The sequence below is a fragment of the Etheostoma cragini genome, chromosome 15, assembly GCF_013103735.1.
Source record: "Etheostoma cragini isolate CJK2018 chromosome 15, CSU_Ecrag_1.0, whole genome shotgun sequence".
NCBI classification, from domain to species: domain Eukaryota; kingdom Metazoa; phylum Chordata; class Actinopteri; order Perciformes; family Percidae; genus Etheostoma; species Etheostoma cragini.
In genome coordinates, this window is record NC_048421.1 from 2740613 (window position 1) to 2755445 (window position 14833).

The 14833-nt window shown below is 45.3% G+C and overlaps 1 protein-coding gene across 10 annotated transcripts in view; it reads right to left on the minus strand.

The window, feature by feature from the left end:
• The window catches only part of LOC117957836 (RNA binding protein fox-1 homolog 2-like), a 43918-nt gene that overhangs the window by 25806 nt on the left and 3279 nt on the right, over window positions 1-14833 (minus strand). For 9 of the 10 annotated variants that reach the window (XR_004659608.1, XR_004659606.1, XR_004659607.1 and 6 more), the window contains exon 2: window positions 7722-7772. Coding sequence is in view for 7 of the 10 variants with exons in the window: in XM_034893898.1 (XP_034749789.1) it covers window positions 7722-7772 (51 nt within the window). In the remaining 3 variants the exon portion in view is untranslated. Of the gene's footprint in view, window positions 1-3840; window positions 4701-7721; window positions 7773-14833 lie in introns of those variants that run through there. The other variant, XM_034893903.1, reaches the window with a different exon arrangement.

Here is a 14833-nt window from a genome sequence, read left to right on the forward strand (position 1 = left end):
ACCGTACCAGATGTTTTGGGAAACTTTTGCCGCATTTCCACTGCACGGTTTGGCACTGCCCGACTTAAGTCACTTTTCTTGGTTTTAGTACTCTCTAACTGCACAGAGAAAAGTAAATTGAGAATCATTTTTTAATTGAAAAATCAATTTTAAATCGAAACCCAAGCCTAAAAAACTAAATCAAGTCGTGACATTTTCTGAATCGTGCACCCCTAGTTACTAATATATGTTGGTGAGGCGGAGAACCAGAGCAGAGGAACTTAAGACCAGCTGTTAGGAACATTTGGCTGCAGTATGGGTTCTCTGACTGGATGCAGACAACCCTCAGCTAAAACCTGCTGAAACTCAGTCCAACGCACTTAACCTCCCTCTAGTTCTCAGCCGGACCGAGCCCAGAGGCATGATGGGTTATGTGTCAGGGGTACGACTGGCTCTGTCGTACTACTGGGCTCACTAGCTTCCAAATCGCTTATACCTCATCACAGACTGACATTTACACTTCCCTGACGTTTCTTCCAGACTGATTTTCCAGATCCATAAGGATGAGCTTTTCACCCTAAAAACACCCCAAAAATAAAAACAATACAGTACTAAAGACAAAGACAGAATTTAAATGTTTTTAATATGCTTTTAAGTTCCCCAACAGGAATTGTTAAATAAAATCCTGCATTGCTAATTCTGAGTAGATGCAGCAAGAAGATGGGGAATTTGAAGACTGCTGTCACAACTTCTGCAGGGGAAGTTCACCCAACAGCACTGACCTACTGCTGCAGTGTATGCTCGGGTACAGCGTGTGCAGAGTTAGAGTGCTGCTTGTCATGCAGGAGTAGATTTCCTAAAAAAAAAATGCTGCATCCATTTAGGGCTCTACTGCACCACGTCTGTGCATCGCATCACTTGTAATGTGCCTTTCTGAGTGTGTATGTGTGCATGTGTGCTTTGGTGCGAGGTAACATGCACAGTGTTTTTCACACCTCGACCCACTGCGTTCCGCCTTGGGCAGTCGCAGTTAGAGCAGCATTAGTGTTGGACAATATGATTATGGCTGTTTGGACGGAGGGAGAACGGTTAACCCTCAGGTGGCGGAGTGTCACACAGTGTATTAGCCTACCAATACAGAGGACTCTGCGCTTTGATGGGGTGCTTAACCCGCTTTTACAGGTGAAACTGAGTTTCTGTGAGATGGGAAGTCACTTTCTACTGTGAGAGTTGCAGGAACACCCATAATGCCACATGATAAATTATAATGAATGAGGCTAAATATACCGTTGGTTAAACGGAGTATAGTTGTGTGGTAAAACACACAGGTACCCGTCACTTTGTTATGAGAGTGCAGCTGTCCCAACTCTGTCCACTTTGCTTCCACGTGCGTGCAGCCCCACTCTCACACACAGACCTGGGTGTGGATTCCATGCAAATTCCTTGAAGGCTTGCTGTTGTACGCTGGCTAACCAAGCAGTCTTTAGGCAATAATATGGGAGGAGTGAAAGCTAGGCAGCTTAAATACTCAGATGCCACCCCCTGCCTTGCAACGTACTCAGTGTAACAGAGGCTTAGCTTGACACCCTTCCTCATGGGCTCAGCACTGAGCAGGTGGGGGAAATATTATAGGGATGACGCAACACCTCTGGACGTCAGACAGTGAGACAGACGTGGGGATACAGAGGGAAAAATGTTGTCGGACAGCCGGTAACACACAGACACTTGTTTTTGTTGAACTGTAAAAACAAAACAAAAAAACAAACAGAAAATAGACGGGCTCAACGTTTGTTTTGTATGCCATCCTGCTGCAGTGATGACGCCGGCTCATTATAGAGCCATGTCCACCCACTGTGAGAGGGTCTACGCAGTCCCAAGATCACGTCCTGACTCTACATCTCAATTATTATTATTATTATTATTATTATTATTATTATTATTATTATTATTATTACTACAAATTATTGTTATTGTTATAAATTATTATTGAAATTGCGACAGCCCCGTAAACTGCAGCAGCTGTGCACAGTTTATGGTTGTCGCAACGCAAGACCGCTAATGTAGCTAGCTGACAACAAGGTTCATTTTGACTGAAATAACCTTTTTGTGCATATTGTAATAACTCGACGATGATATGCATACACTTCTTGCACAACAAAAAAACAACATGTTATTAGCCTAATCAAATTAAATTGATAACAACCAGCCCCACATTCCAAAGTAGGGGAAGGGAAGTTGCCCTGGAAGTCACAATATTTTATCCACACTGTGAACCGAAAATAGAGGACAACACCATAAAAGTTGAACGTTGACGGAGGACAGTGTGACTCGTGGCATGTCATCTTTCCAGTGCCTTTTCACATGGAACTAACGCCCCCAACACCCTTCTAGTTACTACTGCCGGCCTCCATTTGGCGTCATTCCCTTTGAAGAGGGAAAATGTGTTGACACGTGCTTACAGCTGCAATAGCCTGCGGGGGGGGGGGGGGGGACAGGGGAGGGGAGAAAGAGGGAGAGTAAAAAGAGAAGACCAACCTACACCTCTACTTCCCCATGTTGAAGAAGAGGTGTAGGTTGTTGTGACAAATAATATTCTACAAAGTTACAACACGGTCTAGTCTTTGAATTTCAAGCATAAACACCGCAGTAATTACAATTATTGAGGGTGTCCCAATTTATTTTTTTGGAAGATTTAGCCGGGGTGTGGTTGGAACTGCAAGTCACGTGTCAACGCTGATGACTTTAAAGTAAACAGGTCAAATGCAGGTAGTGGGTATGTGTGTCTGTATTCAGAAGACAGGGCTGTTGCTGTGCATTTATTATCAATAGTAATAATAAAGGCACAGCAACAGCTACATGTGTCAGTCTGCCGTAAAAGAGGGGGGTAGTAAAGTACGCCTGGCAACAACTGGTGTGTGTGTGTGTGTGTGTGTGTGTGTGTGTGTGTGTGTGTGTGTGTGTGTGTGTGTGTGTGTGTGTGCAGAAAGAACTCTGCATTGGCACCTGTCTCCCTCAATCCAGAGATAGATGAAGTTTAAAATGCATGGACAGCTTGGATGACAGTGAATCGCTTGACTAAATCTCAGCCTGCACCCTCGGTGCACATGACGTGACATGACACATGCACATACATAAGAAATATGACAGGACACTCCGTGCAGTCAGCATGGCGAGACCATGCAACACCAACTGCGTGTCAACACATCGGCGGCCGAGCAGCGGTTGCTACCTCATGTCCGCATGTACCTCCCCAGATCCCAACATCCCCCTCCAGGCCCAAAGGAACCCAAGAACTGGGAGCGGGGCATGCTAGGACAGAGCCAGAAAACAGCTTTCATCCTCAGGCTGTCTGTAAAGTAGCACAGACACGCCCACCATATGCTAAGAGCAGCCTAGCACACATCAGCTGTATAAACATGAGGTGCTGTGTAGAGTCAATATTTTAATATGGTCATACAATTGTTGTCATTCAGCAGCATGCAACTCGACTGATGCCCCTCTGCACATTGTCTCCACTCCAGTGTGACAAAGTCAAAACATTGCAGAGCTACAGAGTCGTCCTAGTGGTTCTTCCAAAAACATTATTCAAGTTACTTGAGCGCAAAGTGTTAAAAAGTGAAAGGAGCAGAGCTGCAAGGACAAGCTGTTACCCTGATGCTCTGCCAACTATCTGACAAAGGCCTCACCTGGGCCAAGACCAAGCAAAGTAAAAACAGGCCATACCATAAACAGCACCAATTATGGCTTCAATCAAGCCAAGCTAATGAAACCAAATCATTAACTAGCTCTTGCTCATCTAGTTCTGGTCTTGCAGTACAAAGTTGTTTAGCGAAAGAAGCTCTGCTTAAGAAGTGAACTTACCGGTAGCATTGCTTGGTAGTACAGCCCCATCATCGTCTGATCTAGAGGAACAACTGTTGACCAGCTCTCCACTTTCCCGTTCCTTCTCTCCCCTTCCCTGTGTGAGTCTATTCCTCCTCCTGTTCCTCCTCTCGCCTGCCTATGCTCTAAGACCATGAGCTGACGATGGCTTCAGTCCACTTCTGTCTCACACATTTAAATTCTCCCTCGTTCACTCCCTCTTCTTCCTCCTTCCCTTTGCCGGTGTCCCCTTCTTCCACTTCTCCAGCAGGCAAGCCGCGTCTGCCTGTCACTCTCTGCCTCTCTTTTCACCGTCTCGGCGGCCCTGCTGCTCTGATCCCCCTCGGGCCTTTCTGTCTCTCTCCTTCTGACAGCCTGAGTCGCTTCTCTTCTCTTTGCTCTGCGTCTGTCATTCACACGCTCGCGTTACACGTCCCCCGCTTTCTCTTGTTCCCGCCCCTCTTTTAAAACTTTCCCTCCCTCTCTCTGCCTCAGTCCCTCCTATCCATCAAAGCATCCATCCTTCCATGTAGCCATCTAACCCTGTTTCTAGATGGAGTCAGAAAGCTGTTGTTGCTGTCTCCTAAAACCCCCTGAGAAAGAAAAGGAAGGAAGGAGATGCTTGTCTGCTATCCACACACTGGCTGCCTGAGAGTGCAGAAAACAAATGCGACCCCCACTGCATTGCAGCCTTTTTTTTTGATGATTTATTTATTGCGTGGCAGCCTGTCGGCTCCAAGAAAGCAGCGGTAGGTAGGCCAGCCGGTAGACACGCAGCTAGGTAGCTAGCTGCGTGGGTAGGCTTCCAGATCACCAACTCTCTGCTGCAGCTGCCTTCATCACGCACAGATAGGATTCTCACACAACCGGGGGAGCGCCAGCCCCAATTCCAGTATCTAAACCTCAACCTGCACATGAATCTGTATTTCACTGCATTGCGCCTTTTGCCTTCTGGCTCGGGCTCAGTTCCCTCACTTCTCACCACTGTATCGTTAGGAGGCTTAATTTGCAGAGATGAGAGTGCAGTTCCTTGCACCGCATTTTTCTTATGGGAGGGACTGAACTCTGCGGGGGAAAATGCCATGATGCCAAGCTTTCAGACATCTGCTGAGGCTGGCTATAACTGGGTCCAGAGGGATGGAGGGAGGGTAAGATAAGTGATTAGAGGGGGTGGGGGGGGCAGAAGAAGGGAGCTGGAGTGGGGGGTGCAGGGACAGAGGGGCGATGGATGCGAGCGAGAGATAACGGGATAGAGGGATAAATGGATAAAGGGCAGGGTGAAAAAAAGAGCCAGGGATGACAGGATTAAGGCTGTAAGTGAAGAGGATGAGAGGATGAATAGGGGATGATCTGAGGATTAGCGGTACACAGACCGAACACTGTGATAAACACACGCAGCCAATCACACACCAAACACACGTGCACATAATGTACGCAAAGATGTGTGGTGATCACTGTCATGCTGCTGCACTTTGGCTGGCACACACACACACACACACACACACACACACACACACACACACACACACACACACATTGACTCCAACACCACACACTCATCAGCTAATTTAAACAAAGGCCTACTCCTTCAAACAGGGGCTTTTAACAGACAATCAATAGCTTTTCTCTATTGGAGTTTCAGGAGAAGGTTGAGGTGGAGGTTGGGACCTGCAATTCCATTTTAATACACTCTTGCTAAAAGAAAATGCTGAGGTGTGTAGCCTCCATGAATTGTTTGCGGTTAACCCCCACACCCACCCCCACACACACACACACCCCCACACACACCCCGACACCCCCACACACAGACACAGAGAGAGAGGAGCCTGCCACCACTTAACACATTCATATTGACACAAGCAGTACTCCAGGCAGTTCAAACATGCATACATAAAACTAGACAGGAGCATTACCAAGACAAATGTACTGCAGCACTGAACAAGCCCATCCGGCTAAGCTAGGCTAGCGCCATTTGCATGATAACCAGGAGCTAGTGCGCAGGAGTCTCCTAATATGTGTGCTCAAGGGCAGAATATATTAGCAGGGACGACTTTTGAATCATTTATTAAATAAATGCAGCCGCGTGCAGTGCCTATAAATTTAACAGATGACAGGGGGAGTTCAGATGTACTGCGTATCACAATCGTTCTGGGCCCAGGTGTTTGTCTTACACATGAACCCGGGCAAGGCCAGGAGGACTGCACCACGAGTCTGATCCGAAATTGCAATGGACTATTGTATGGTTCTGTGCCCTGCAGGCAAGCCATCTTAAATAACTTGCTTCCATTTCTGTTTTCCCTTCTGTTTCACTTCTGACTCATCCTCTCATTGCCTTTTTTTGCCTGTAATCTCTCAAAATCTCTATTGTTTTGCTGTCAGATCAACACCAGAGCAAAATTCTAGGGCTGTCTTCAACTAAAGAAATTCTTAGTCGACCAACATTCATATGATTTTGTCGACTAGGCAATCAGTTGATCGAATAGACAGATCTGTGTGCTTTGAGTGGCCATTAGGACTAGAAAAACGCAATGAAAAACATTTACCATCTTTAAAACAGACTTTCTCCACAAAAGAATCATACAAAAACACAACTTTAAAATGTGTTAACCAAAGCTGTGCTCTTGGAAATAAATCAATCAGCTTGAAAAAGCATAAGAAATGCTTAATCGACTGAAGAAATCTTTGTCAACTAAGACCAAAACGACCAATTTGTCAACTAAAGAGGCGGCCTGAAAGCCAAACTCTCATAGTGTTGTCCTCTTTAAAGTCTCTCTCTCTTTCTCTCTCTCTCTATCTCTTAGAGAGCTGTATTCCCAAGAAAGGAGATAGCAAGATTTGCAGAGAGTGGGGAGAGAGGAGAAAAAAAGGATACATGATGGGGGGGATGAGGCCTGTGCGGAGCTCCCATGTCCCATGTGATTTGGGAAAGGGAGGCTGGGGTGTACAGGCACACAGACCAACACTCCCCTCCTGTGGCACTGCCAGAGAGCTGCACATCCCAAACACCAACTACAAATGCACGTACACATGCACGCACGCGCACAAGCTCTCAGGTACAGAGGCCTTTCTCATAAACACTCTCAAATGGGGCTTTGCGTGTGCATGCACACACGTCCACAGGCGAGCCCGGAGCTGGTTTGAGCCGCTCAATGTGCTCTGCTGCTCGGAGGTAGATAAGAAAATAGGCAGCTACCCTGCCGCTACGCTGCACACATAAGGCACTCATTACTGAGAGAAATATGCAGAGGCACTTAGAATGAGAAAGAGACAGAGCGACTGAGAGTGAAGGATAAAAAAATAAATAAATGAGAGTATCTTGTGCAAAAAGTGGTGCGAACAGAGTGTAGAGCTCAGTTTTAAACGGTGGTATTGAAATTTTTCGTTCTGGCGGATCAAGCTTTTGAAAGAGAAGCTCAATAAATTCCAGTTCTCTTTCATCAATTCTTCTAACAGCCATCATTTATATGCTACCATAGGCTGTAGCAGAGGCAAACTATCGAATTGTTTCGATAATGATGTCCGAGTGCAACAGAGCACGCTATAGGACTACATGGACGACACCGCAACAGAATTACGAGTTGGTTTCTAAATGCATTCATGAGATTTTGTATGCACAAATGTCACACTGTTGGTCCACATCTTAGAGGAAATAGAGTACTAGAACTATAAAGAGTGAAATTGTCCTTTTACTGATACACTGGATATCTCCTTTTACATCCCTTGAGAGAGAAAAAGACAACCTCAATGAGCATTTGATTTTATGGTTGTTCAAAGTTGGCTAGGTGGCTGAAAATATCTAGAGTGACTCAAGGAATCGTCTGACACATTATTTTTTGATTTATTGTTACGGGAGGTTTCGGAAGCCATCACTAATCTCTTACCTGACTGTGGGGTGGGTATCCATGGAAACCGGGGTTTAAAGGCTCATTGTTCTGAAAGAGACAACAGGAGGGAAGAGAGTGGTGTAAGGGACTTGACATTTGAAAAACAAGTGAATGCAACATAACAGATCAAAACGTTAATATTTCACGTGAGATGAACTCTTAGACAGAAATCGCCACCTAGCTTGTTTTCAAAGAACCTAGAGAAATAAAAAGAATATACATAAAGAGAGACTTATTACTGTCACCCGTCTCTATAATCTAAAAGCACAACTCAAACTACTACCTGTGCTGGGTGTTTTTGAATGCCCTCGATTAAAAAAAACAGAAGTTCAAAGGACAGAAGACACTTGGCTGGAGGGAAAAGACAAGAGGAGAGAATGAAGTTAAAAGTTAACCGCAGTCTGCAGGATGCCATGACTGGTGAACCACAGCGGCAGAGCTTTCACATCCAGCCATACAAACCAATCAAAATCCACCAGTAGAGGGTGCGCCCCCCACCCCCAACCCCCGCCGACCCTGCCCCAGAAGCCAGAGTCGTGGTTAATTGCTCCGTAATTACTTTTAATTAGATTATTTCTGTCTCCCTCGCTTTTCTCTCCAACTATTGTTTTTGCCCCGTCATTTTTGCCCTGGCGATGGCAGCCATTGTTTGCTGCACAGCTAAGTGAGGGTGAGGCGGGGGGCAGAAGGGAAGACAAAGAGGGGGAGCAGGAGGAGGACTGGAACAATAGGGGGCGGAGAAGTTAACCAAAACGATGATATTTTGACAGCAGAGAAAGAGAGATGACAGCGGCAGAGTTAAGCCTGCTGGCGTGCCTTGCAGAGAAAACATAAGCGCCCAGTGAGACTCATGCTTCTGCTCTCCGCGAGGCACGAGTCTCACAAGGCGAGGGGGGGGGAGGGGAGGGGGAGGAGAAGGTCTGAGGGGGTGAAAGATAGATGTGCGTGTGTGTGTGTGTATGTACACGTGTGTGTTGGGGGATGGGGTGGTGTTCCAATAGAACTGCTGATGTTTTCATTACATTTAATCTGCAGTACCGAAGAGCGGACAAAATGTTTTGAATCCATGTGCTGCGCACCCCCCCCCTGGCCTGAATGTATTCATCCATTCAGCAAACAGCTTGAGGGTGGGCCGTGTAAGGCCGTGGCAATGGGTAGGGCAGATTTGAGTTCTGAAGAGTGTCAACAGAGTTAACCTCCTGGCCCTGACCTCAAGCTGCCTTCTGCGGGAAACACTTCCTGATAGCATTGATACAGCCAATCAGGGGCAAGGGTCTGAGACGGAGGGCCGCGGCGACAGCAGAGTGACACACCGTTTGTCTAAACACACGGACAAAGGACTAGCTTATGCAGTGCTCTTTAAGAGACTAGGACTTTGAGATGTGTAGGCTAAAACAAAAACCAGATGTGCTGATGATGTGGTGATGAATGAAGGAGTGTCTAGACTAGAGGGAAGCCAAGGGGGAATGAGAGCGCGCGATTAAAAACAAAAGCGCTCCAATGTAAAGAAAAGGTAAGAATGAGAAACAAACTTTTCTTTTCTCTGACTCTGTGTGTATTTGTGCCCAGACTTGGTGGGCCGTCCTCCCTTTCGCCTGTCTAAAACAGCCCTTTCTTTGTCTCCGCTCTCCACTTCCTGTTTCATCTGGAACCAATTTCCCCCTCGTGCCTCGTCCCCAGGGGGAACACTCTCCTTGGTGCTCCACAATTACAGGGGAATGGACAGGCTTTTATTCCGCAAAATACTGTAAGAAGCGGCTGGTGCTCACCACGGCACAGATGGAAAGGCGGTATAAGGAAGCGGTTCAGAGCTAAATCTCAATTCTACAAAGCCTTGGGCAATGCCAACGGCAAAGAGAAAGCTCTTCCTATTCTAAATTTAAAAAAAAATGCATGTTGGGAGTACTGTACTGCATTTCAAATAGGACTGCACTGTCAGTGCACCAAAAAGTGGAGCTGTTTGTCCTATATATCACTCAGGGGTTGTGTTTCAAATGTTGAGAATCAGTCACAAAATCCCATTTTCCGTCTAAGTGAGGGTGAAGCCGCTGCACTAGCTACATGAACTGGGAGGAAAAACTGGAATGTCAGTGAAATCTAAACCAAAATTACACCCAATCGTCAAATTATATAGTCACTGTTGGTTCTACAGTGGACAGAGTGGGAAGAAGAAAGAAAGGAGGAGGAGGAGTTTACTTAGAAGAGCAGGAGGAGGGAGAGAGTAGGGTAGAGTTTAGCAACATCTGGAATCAATCCGTCTGCGAGGGACGACAGAGGGAGGGAGCAGGGTGGATGGATGGGGATTGGACGGAGGAGAAAGAAAGAAGAAAAGAAGGAACATAATGAAAATAAGGGCAGAGACAGACACACACAGGAGGTGGAGGAATGTGGGGAATAAGACAACCAAAGCCAAGAAAAGGGAGAGAAATAAAAAGCATTAAACATTTGCAAAATGGAGACAATGAGTCATAAGTGAGGAATGCCATGTGATTTATATTTTCCTACAGGGAAGGGGATTGGGGCTCTGAACTTGATACTTTAGTATTCAGAGACTTCTTGGTTACACACACGCACGCACGCACGCACGCTTTTAAGTATACTACATGTCTGCCTGGTGCTGAAAAGTATACAAAAGGCACCCTCATCTATGCCTGCCATGCTTTTTTTTTTTTTTTTTTTTTTTTTTTTTTTTTTTTTTTTTTTTTTTTTTTTTTACATAAAGGAAAACTGAACACGGCATGCTGCACTAAGCCTGTCCGGGTGGAAAGCTTGGCTTTCGTACTGCACTTTTGTACAATCCCTTTAAGTCAATTCCGTATAATTTGTGAGCGAGGAGGAGCCTTTGAAGGCGCCGGCTGGCTGACTGTGAGGGATTCAGACTGCACTGGCAGGGATCAGCAAAGCACAGACAACCTCTCTCCCTCTCTCTCACGCGCTCTCTGTTCCCCACTTTGACTCCATGGAGGGCCAAACTGAAGGGCGTCTCTCTTGTTTATTTTCACTCTCTCCAACTTGCTATTTTAGGAGAAGGAAAAGAGTTGCTGGAGCAAGCGCATAGGAGCAGGACAAGAAAAAGGAGCAGCAGTGGTGAACGAAGGCAAAATGACATGAGGTCAACAGATGGTGGGGGAGTGGGGGTGGGGGGGGTGGGGTGGGGGCGGAGGGAGGGGGGAGGAGAGTAATTAAGGGGGCTGCTGCAGACATCCAGAGGACCCTAACAGAACAGCCTGAGGATGTGGTTTGCGCCAAGGTTTGGCTTTATCATGGTCCCAATCATATCATGTAATGTACAAAAAATCCCACCTGCTCCCAACAGAACATCATTACCCAAAATCACGACAAGAGGTGTGAAGGAGACCCAGGAGTCGGAATCAGCTCAAGTCAGGTCCCTTTTTTTATTATAAAAGATTCTTTTTGGGGAATTTTAGGCCTCTATTTATATATGGCAGCTGAAGACATGGAATGGGGGGAGAGAGGGGGAATGGCATGCAGCAAAAGGGTCACAAGACGGAGTCAAACCTGCGGTCGCTGCGTCAAGAAGTGAACCTCTTTATATGGGCACCTACTCTACCAGGTGAGCCCCACTAACGTCACAGGTTTTGAGAACACACAAAAAAAAACAATCATTTATCAAGTGTAACACCTTGAGATACTTGGCAACCTTAGGACCAATATTACCAGATACTCTATGAAGACCACCACTCACAATTGACTGGGGGGGGGGGGAAATGGGGATGAACTCTGTTTGGGAGGACCAAAAAAGGTATCAAAGCCAAATGACAAGGTTAAAAAATTGACAATTACGATGGGCAAAATGTGGAGACACAATGACAACCAAGATGGACTGCAGTGTGAGAGTACCCACTCTCACGGAGCTCACATTGGAAAGCTAAAACATATTTCTTTCTTTATTTAGTTAAAGTGTATGTACTTCCTAAAAGAGTAGGAGACACCTCTGATATGAACAAGGTGCAAGTTAGTTTTTCCCCAATCTGACAGTAACAAATGTGGCTGTGGGGGGGGATTCATTCATGGCTGTCTCCTCCATGTCTCCTGTTTGGTCTTTGAATAACAACACACAACCTGCAGTTAGGAATTATGCAGGTGCTGATGTGGGGGACTATATTTAGCACTCTCTACATCCATGTACAAAGGCATCGTTTTCATAAAAAATATGTAAAAACTTTCCAACCGCATCTGTGAATTGCAGAGTTCACTCACTGCAGTACAGCTTCCACTCAGCTCGCACTCAGCACTAACTGATTCACCTGTTTCAGGTACAACGACAGATACTTTTACTCACGTGTCCTTTGTGGAGTAAGAATATCTGAATTACTTCCATGCCAGCAATGAATCAAGAAGTAAAATGTTTTTTTTATTTCAAAAGTGAACACGTGTTTTTTCTTTAGGCCCTGGCCTTGCACCAATAGGCTGCTGCGTCCTATTGTCAGATCTGATTATTTGGTTTGTCGCGGCAAAGCTTGTAGCGCACCACGGGCGTTATGTTACGTCTCCTAATAATTTAAGTACAAAACCCCTCTATGGGAGGTTTCGGTTTGACGCTCTAACAGAACCCCACTGGTATTGCATTTGGATGATATGTCCCATTAGTACTCAGCATCAACTCAGCACCTCTTAATGAAGTACTGTACGTGGTATTTGCCTTCCCCTGGCAGAGGTGAAACAAGCCACACTGTAAGGTAATGGGCTAATTGATCAACTTGTACCTTCACAAAAGCTTGTTTTGCGTTAAAACATTGATTTTTAAATGCCGCCAGATACCACAAACAGGAGCTCGCTGACTATTGGCTGAGCGAGTTTAACCCTCGATGCGAGGGGCAAAAATGCACGGGTCATTCAAAACAAAATAAGGGGGTTATTTACAAAATTATACGTTTTTCTCAATCACATTGTTCTTGTGATTGTTAGAAGCCGAAATTTGATTAATTACACAGCGCTACATCACACACACGCACCTTCATGGATCCTGGTATTTTTCACTACTGAATCCATAACATGACAGTTTGTCAGCCGTGACAACACTGTGGCAGTGCAACAGAGATGACCCCATGTAAGGGAAACACGGAATTGACATTTAACTCTGTGTGTGTGTTTGTGTCTGGGAGGAGATGGGAGCACATGTGACAGTTTGGGGGCAGCCTTGGGGAGGGTGGGGGAGTAGTGACATGATGACCATAAAGGGAGAGTTAACATGCAAGTGTTGTGTTAAGGAGTTGACATCAGTGTGCTTTACAAGAGTAAAGAAAGTAAAAGATAGATAGATAGAGCTCTGATATATTTTTTTCTTTCTTTGTATGGTTCCTTTCCTCCTTTTTTCTTAAATCTGATTATTTCCTTATGCTTCAACAGTATGGCCGTTGCACAATAAAGAATGGTCAATTGAACGAACACACACACACACACACACACACACACACAGGAGAGAGAGAGAGAGAGAGGGAGAGAGAGAGACAGAGAGAGAGACAAAGAGAGAGAGAGTTAAAAAAAAAATAAGTTGAGCAACTTTGTGTGGGGAACTTTTAGCTTATCGTTGCTGGTTCAAAAGTCAAGGGTGACTTTTCCCCGGTGCTAGAGCTCAAAGTTTAACAGCACTCATTAAACAGAAGTAGAGAGCCTGACGCTAGGGTAGGTTGGACTGTGTGCGACCCTCTGTAACAAATATTAACACCTATCAGTACCTGTCTGCCTTACATGCCTGTCTGCCTCTTTCCCCTTCAGAGGGATTTTTCTTCTATTCTGTGAATAATTCAGGCGGCTGACTTCTGAAGGACACTGATACAGTTACTCACTTAGGCCCTCTGGGTACATGCAGGTTCCTACCGTGGCTATGCAACCGCTGGGCTTAGCGGCAAATATGAAAGGCAGCAGTAGCATTTCACCTTGCTATTTTACAGTCAACGATTAGGGTCGCCACGCACTGATTCTTTTCATTAGTTTATAATGTCGCAATGTTTAGGCCTAAAACATGTTTGTCCCAAGAGTCAAATAAAAGTTAAAAAAAAGTGATTTCATTATACTGACAAAAGAGAACTTTAAAGCAAAAGGAGACAATGACATTGTGTACACTTGATAGCAAAAAGTATTTAAAAATATACTTAAACATTAAAAAAAAAAAAAAGAATTAGTCAAGACATGTCCCAAGAGAATCCTTAGATTTTTTTATGGCGGTACCGAATCATCTTTCTGCTGCTTTCAGTATTCTGATAAAACCCAACGCATTGCTGGTTGATTTGGTTTGGCTTGATTCTTTTATCCAACAAATTAAACATGAAATTGACTGTAAAAGAAAACACTGAAAAAAGAGTGACTGTCACATTTTAAAGTGCATTTCTTGCTGATTTCAACCAACACAAGGAAATCTGAGTGGTTTTTCGCGATATAGTTATTGTGGCAGTTGATATTGCGATACAACAAGTAAAAAGAAATACTATGCAGCCCTACTACGATTAGTAAAATAATATTAGACTGTGCTGCATTTGAATGTTGACAATCTGAATGAAGTACTAGAAACTATCCAGTCCAGCCCCGCCTGTTTTCCAGGTCAAATGGTCATTTTTCATTAGAGACCAACATATTTCTCACTGGGCTCCTCAAAAAGGTCTCGAGACAGGCCCTCAGTGAAAACTGCTCGTGGTGAGCATTATGCAACCAGAATGATTACAGTGTGATTTTGCGTGCTTCTGTTCCAAACAAAGACTTTTTCTTTAGCCTGTAGGATACAATCTGTCCGTTTATATCAACCCACCCTTGTCTGCCCCCCCCCCGCCCTTGCTCTGGCCCGTTAAAGCGATCAGTCTGGTTAATGCCCTCTCCTAAATGAGCTTTGATCTAGTTAGCGCGACACAAAGCCTCTTTACTGCCAACGATAGGACAAATCGGCTCTCCGAAACAGAGAGAGAGAGAGAGACAGGGTCGAGGGAGTATGAACTGTACTTCCCCTGCATCCGAGTGGACCACAGCACTGCCATCAATACTACAGAGAGTGGGCTGAGAAGAGAGAGAGGAAGCACGAGACAAGGAGGAGACGGGGAGGACAAGAAGCGATGAGACAGAGGTGGATTTTTGTTTAGTAGGGGGGGGGGGGGGGG